Genomic DNA, 6,290 nt, shown 5'->3' with positions numbered 1-6,290 from the left:
GAGCCCAATGCTGGCTAAATTTAGACGGAGACTCCAGCATTTCCTGGACAATCAAACACACACATTATTTGAGTCATTCTTTAGGCTTGTACTGTAAGAGTGTGGTGACAGTGTGGAACAATAAATGCTCAAGGGGGACAGGATGACCTGAAAGAACGGACTGTCTATTGTTTACATGCAGCAATTCATCCATCAGGGACTCCGCCACAGCACAAATGCTATATTTGTAATTTTGTAACATTGATTGTCTCCAGAAATGAGACCACCCCACCAAAAAACAACTCAGACGGCGTCCCTTGAGAGGAAGAACATATTTGTAATCGGCTCCACTGCGTTCGATTGATGTGAAATCCGACATGCTTGTACATCAAAAAATGATGTAAAACCTACGCTGCAAAATGCACAGGTGTGTCGGCCATTTTGTTTTAATTAATTTTGTGTCTGTTTAATGATTATGATGAATATTTATCCGGCACTGATGCCTCACATTGACATGAAATCTGGCATGTGTGATCATCATAACAATAAGCAAAAAAAAACTGTCAAATGGACATTTTGGTTTGAAGGTGCCATGTTATAATTTGTGAGAAAATGTTTGCATACCAGTGTTTCAGATTGACATGAAATGCAGCTCATGTGTTTATCACGTCATCGTTTATCATCATAATGGGACGCACAAAAATCAATCAATGCAAAGGTAGTCGGCCATTTTGTTTATGCTTGACAAATGGTGACTTGTCATGCACTGCTGTTTTGAAAGACACTGACATGTTTTTAATCCTTTTTATTTTTTGAAGTTCTTATTACAGGAGGCTTGCCTATTTGATTAGGGGCACCTCCTTTATTGACTTAAACCTCGTCCATGCTTGCTTCTCTAATATTATTTTGGTTTAGGGATGTTTATCACAATCAGGTGCCAGAGCTGCTGTAACCACGACACATACCACACAAATAGTGTTCCTTTTGAAGCAAGAAAATCACCTGGGCGTAATGCCCTTCAAAGCGAGTTATTTGTAGCAAGCGTTCAGGGACCGAGTTCAAGTATTGGCACAGGCACAAAGTGCTGGCACTACCCTCTTTGAACAGCCGTTTCGGGAATTTAAACTCAAACTATCCGCCCGATAAACAACCAAATGAAAGGTTAGTGGGGCATTGCAAGCAAATTAAAGTCATTATGTGTCGTTCAATTAAACATGGAGGATGGAATGATTATACACCTTTGGTATTCAATGACAACATTTGTGTGTGAAAAGGGACACATGGGCAAGGTCATTCTTAGAGGTAACCAAATATGTTAAAATGTAAAACACGTAAAATTATGATTTAATCAAATGAATACAAATTATGTACACATGTAAAATACTTTATTTTAATAATCACACATTTTATTTGCATTTTTAGATTACTTAATGTACAATTTAATATCTAATTAATCATGTTACACAATAACTTGGTACATGCATATTTAAAATCATTTTAAATAAAATAATTCATTCTTTTAACAATTTAATGATTAGTGGAAAAAAATCACGCAACTTTACATGTAAAATAGTTCGTTTTTATATGTTTACTTTTTATGTTTAACTATATGTGGGGGTCAATAAAGTATTAGCCTAAATTAACATAAACAGACATATAAAATACAATATAAAGGTGAAAATATCGTACTTTGGCCACAAACTTAAATCCATATTTGACATAACAGTCCCCATTGTTTATATACAGTATCGTTGACGTGAACTTATTGCTTGTCCTTTGGCGTCCTCTGGCGGCTCTTCCGAATATCGCGCTGCTCATGGCATCCCTTCCCTCGGGTGGGGTGAAAGGTGAAAACAAACATGGCGGCCCGCAGTAAAGCGACGGTGGTGCTGAAGGCGGTGAAGAAAATCGCTGTCCAATTTTGTCCGTTCGAGGCCAACGTCCGGTCGACGCGGTAAGACGCGCGTGGGTGAATTTGGTGCGTTTTGCGCCGTGTTTAATAACGCAAATGACAACTTTTACGGTTTCTCCACGGATCACCCCATTAGCATCTTGCTAATTAGCCATTTCTAATGGCACTTTCCCACTTTGTTTGTGCAGTATGCATATAAAACGGTAGTCACATCCGGTCTAAACACCTAGCCGTTTTATTTGGCTAAATAAGTGCCAACATTGTGTATAGTTAACGTTTGCTAAATTCTACTGACATCATAATAAAAGCCCGGTTGGCTTAAATGTGCCACTATCGCAACGGATTGTATGTATGTTATCTGAAATGTGTCTTGGTCGCCTCTTGTAGGGAATTCCTGGTCCTGGTGGGCTCGGAGAAGGCCAGATCGACCAATTTAAACTGCGAGGTGAAAGCCATTGTTAAACATGACGAGTCGGAACCTATTGTGGATGTCACTTATAGTAAGTTTGGCTAATTTATTTGCATTAAATAATAGGTGGAAGCTGTAATTTAAGAAAAAAAATGCTGGTACATGAACAATCATAACACAGAACGTTAAAATCGAATTGCCCATCAATGTCACAAGATGGCAGCAAAGCTCAACTTTTGTTTAAATGAAGCTCCTCAACTGACTTTGACTGTTTGTTGGTACCAAGACGCCATAAGATGGCGACAGAGTGATACTTATGAATAATGGAGCTATTATGCTACTAGGCTATTTAATTGTGTTCACAAGTGAAACAAAAAGTTCTTCAATGATGCATGTAAGTAAAAATAATAGCCAAGTTTTTATTTTTATTTACTATAAACCAATTATTTAGATCTCCATTTATTTTGGAAGCCCAACAAGAAGCAAGTTACCCCTGCTCGTGCAAATGCTGTATGACTTTTTGTAATGAGTCATTTTAGGAGCGAAAACACATGCATCTCTGCCATAGGTCAACAGCGGCTCGCCGGCCTATTGTGTGCGCGCTGCTTGACTTTTACTCACACTTAACTTTGTCCGGCCATTGTGTCATTGTCCTGACGAGATCCTCCTGCTTTTGTCTTCCTCCTCAGTGGACGGCGAGAGGCTGCTGATGAAGGGCGCCAACCTGACCACTGGTGAGATGCTCAGCGCCTTCCAGGCCCGATGCACGGCCAAGGATCTCCAGGCCAATGCTGCAGCCAAATAACAGTCAAAATACTCTGTGTACATAACTGGATATTTATAATAAAATGTGTATGATTTGATTTTTTTTTTCCCCCACCATATTGGTTCCTCCTGTTTTTTCATCCTCTCTGGAAAGTCCATCTATAAAGTGTCACGTTGCTTAATATGCTTGACTTGGGTGTGTGGGGGAGGTCTTCAAATAATTTTGGGAGGACATTTTGCAAGCAATGACCTTTGAAACACAACTGTTTTTTTTTTTTTAAACACTGAGAAAAAAAGTTGACTTAACAAAAATGACTACCTCTCACCCAGTCTCACCCTCGTGTCTATTTGTGCACTTAAAATAACAAACTATTAACTGTATTGTAAGGTTGAAGCAGCATTAACATTTATTTTTTGTGTTACTATAGAATCAGCAATTTTATCGATTTGAGTTTATTTCTCAAGGCAGAATGTTATTGATCCGTTTGCTGTTTGACGGCTTATTTTATGTTAAATTGTTAAAATTTTAATATATTTAAACATGTTTATGTTTTTGGCATTTCCCCCTTATTTTCACATGATCCATAAACAACAAAATTATTCAAGTTACTGGGGAAAAAATTTAAGCAAAAAAAGTTTAGTCATCAATAACGTGAAAGCAATCAATTAAAATCTGATAATCTTTTTTTTTTTCCCGTGTCTACATTTTGAGGTTATATTGCCCAGCCCCACATCCAACTACATGTTTTGAACAAACCAGTAAAAACTACTTGTATATAACAAAGTAAGAATATGTTAAATATCTTAACATGACACTCATCAAAAGTTTGCTAGCTAAAATAAACTAGGGGACGGAATTCCGTGCTTCCTATTCTATGACGTGTTTCGTGTTTTAATGTTCGTTGTGGTTAAAGGATGACAAGACACTCATTTTTAAGTCTGACACATTTTGGATTTCCAAACGAATTGAACTAAGCAGTAAAAACACACTTTGTAAAAATGTAACAAAAAATGACAATTACCGCTAATTTTCAATAAAAGTGAATATATTGCCGTTTCTTTGCCATTTAACAATGCTAGCCAAAGATGCTAGTAGCAAACCGAGTGGAGCCAGGGGCGGGCTTTCGCGTCTATGACGTGCCGTGCTCTGATTGGGCCATCACCCTTCATAAATAAGAACGCGCTCACTGCACTGACATACTTGTTTGGAATATCAGCAAAAACAAACAGACAACAAATTTGCAACCATGGTTGAGAAGTTTGTCGGCACGTGGAAGATGGTTTCCAGCGAGAACTTTGACGACTACATGAAAGCAATTGGTAGGATAAAAAAAATATATATTTTCACATAACTGTACACTTATTAACATGCAGCCCTATTGTGCACGGACTCCCCTTTGGAATATCTATTTTTTCTACTCAAACCTGCCATTTTCTTCTTTTTAATACGACCTAGTTGTCTTACCTTGTGCTTGTGCTGGTGCGCAGGCGTCGGTTTCGCCATCCGGCAGGTGGGCAATCGCACCAAGCCCAACTTGATCGTGACGGTGGACGACCAGGGCACCGTCAGCATGAAGACGCAGAGCACGTTCAAGACGTCCGAGATCAAATTCAAGCTCAACGAGCCTTTCGAGGAAAACACCGCCGACGACAGGAAGACGCGGGTTCGAATCCCGCACTTGCTTCCTCTCTCTCTCTCTCTCTCTCTTTATTCTCACACGTCCACTGACCCAAATGGCTTGTCTGTGTGCGCAGACCGTCATCAGCTTGGAAAATGGCAAACTTGTGCAAAAACAGAGCTGGGACGGCAAGGAGACGAGCATCGAGAGGGAAGTCACCGACGGCAAATTAATAGCGGTGAGCGTTTGAATGTCTTTTGTTTAGGGTGTGGTTCGCGAAGAAAGATAATGGTAAAAAAAAAAGTATTTTATGTCATGGCTTTAAATTTCAATATACTGCGTATATTTTATAATATTTTAAAATACGTATTTTTGTGAGCTGATTAAAACAGATATCCTAAATGAGCACACACACAATGATGAAAAACAAATTGTATATAAAATATTTGTATTTCTTGTTTGTATGTATGATAAAAAAAAAAAAGACGTATAATTTTATTTTCAAGGTTCTTAAAAGTTAATATTATCAGCATAAAAAATAAGTACAAAAGGAAGACATTTTTACTTTTTCAAATAAAAAAGTTGTACAAAATTAATTAATACATAATTCGAATGTTTTTTAATTTGTTTATAAAACCATTAAATAGTAGCTATACTTATTAAATACTTAATATACAAATACTTTATTATATATATATATATATAATGGAATTTTTATACTAGGATACAATTTTTGCAAAAATTATGGTATATAGAATTTTTCAGATATATTTGTAATATATAATGATACTGATAAACGTTAGCTCCCATTAGCTTATAATATAAAAACGCTGAAAAAGTCATTTATTAATACAAAAATACATGTATTTTTTTTAATGAATGATAAAGTGTTTCAAACTACAACTGCTTTTTAAAAAAAAAAAAAAATTCTATATATTTGAAGTTTTTAATGTTGATGCAAGTGTACCTCATGTTGTGTCTCATTGTGTGTTCTTGCAGAGGTGCATCATGGGAGATGTGGTGGCAGTGAGGACATACGTGAGGGAGGCGTAATGACGCCTCGCCAAACCCCCGACAGGCTCAGTTTAATGAGCGTCTTTTTTTCTTTTGGGTGTGTTGCCTCAAAATCTTGAAAATTGTGCAAATTTCAATAAAGCTCATTTGTCAAAATGCCGTTCTTATTCCTGATAACAATCAACCCTAATGGAGCCAAAATGGCTTCCTGCCTTTGATTTGTTGCATTAATCTGGGGAATTTTCAAGGGGCTTAAACACAAAAGACTTCAAAGGTCACGCCGCTTGATGTATGATTCCCTCTGGCAGCAGGAATGTCCACTTGAGAGCATCACGCAGGGAGCGCAGCGAGGAAATGTCTTCTTTTTTTTTGGGCTCCTTCCAGGAGGTCATACATTTCCCATTGCACATGTAGAACAAGCTCAAGGAATTCCCCCCGCCGTCCCCACTGGCGACCGGTCAAGTGTCAGGTTGTTTCACAGGCAGCTTTCTCAAGACTGGTCGCTCTGATTGGCCCTGATGAGCAAAAGAGATGGGGCGAGGTTGTAAGTACAGTTGAGGACACGGAGGGCCGTGAACTTTCTGCTAGTTCT

The 6,290-nt window shown here is 38.0% G+C and overlaps 2 protein-coding genes across 2 annotated transcripts; both read left to right on the top strand.

Annotated features, from left to right (window-relative positions):
* Nucleotides 1-1,766: 1,766 nt before the first annotated feature.
* Nucleotides 1,767-3,184, top strand: mrpl53 (mitochondrial ribosomal protein L53). The gene is made up of 3 exons (XM_077549207.1): nucleotides 1,767-1,933; nucleotides 2,279-2,391; nucleotides 2,990-3,184. Exons 1-3 carry the CDS (start codon nucleotides 1,839-1,841, stop codon nucleotides 3,103-3,105), a joined length of 324 nt encoding a protein of 107 aa, XP_077405333.1. The 5' UTR covers nucleotides 1,767-1,838; the 3' UTR covers nucleotides 3,106-3,184.
* Nucleotides 3,185-4,225: 1,041 nt separating this feature from the next.
* On the top strand, nucleotides 4,226-5,854 carry fabp4a (fatty acid binding protein 4a). Its single transcript, XM_077549206.1, has 4 exons — nucleotides 4,226-4,385; nucleotides 4,554-4,729; nucleotides 4,821-4,922; nucleotides 5,684-5,854. The coding sequence occupies exons 1-4, from the start codon at nucleotides 4,313-4,315 to the stop codon at nucleotides 5,735-5,737; spliced, it is 405 nt and encodes a 134-aa protein (XP_077405332.1). The 5' UTR covers nucleotides 4,226-4,312; the 3' UTR covers nucleotides 5,738-5,854.
* Nucleotides 5,855-6,290: the final 436 nt, after the last annotated feature.

The sequence above is a fragment of the Vanacampus margaritifer genome, chromosome 17, assembly GCF_051991255.1.
Source record: "Vanacampus margaritifer isolate UIUO_Vmar chromosome 17, RoL_Vmar_1.0, whole genome shotgun sequence".
NCBI lineage: Eukaryota > Metazoa > Chordata > Actinopteri > Syngnathiformes > Syngnathidae > Vanacampus > Vanacampus margaritifer.
This window is presented reverse-complemented; position numbering and strand designations above follow the sequence as displayed.

What these genes read in the sequence shown, in the direction of transcription:
- mrpl53 (XM_077549207.1), top strand. Translation starts at nt 1,839, where the DNA reads ATGGCGGCCCGCAGTAAAGCGACGGTGGTGCTGAAGGCGGTGAAGAAA. An exon ending in GCCAACGTCCGGTCGACGCG is followed by an intron (nt 1,934 to 2,278) that starts GTAAGACGCGCG and finishes CGCCTCTTGTAG; the next exon opens with GGAATTCCTGGTCCTGGTGG. An exon ending in TATTGTGGATGTCACTTATA is followed by an intron (nt 2,392 to 2,989) that starts GTAAGTTTGGCT and finishes CTTCCTCCTCAG; the next exon opens with TGGACGGCGAGAGGCTGCTG.
- fabp4a (XM_077549206.1), top strand. Translation starts at nt 4,313, where the DNA reads ATGGTTGAGAAGTTTGTCGGCACGTGGAAGATGGTTTCCAGCGAGAAC. An exon ending in CGACTACATGAAAGCAATTG is followed by an intron (nt 4,386 to 4,553) that starts GTAGGATAAAAA and finishes GCTGGTGCGCAG; the next exon opens with GCGTCGGTTTCGCCATCCGG. An exon ending in CCGACGACAGGAAGACGCGG is followed by an intron (nt 4,730 to 4,820) that starts GTTCGAATCCCG and finishes CTGTGTGCGCAG; the next exon opens with ACCGTCATCAGCTTGGAAAA.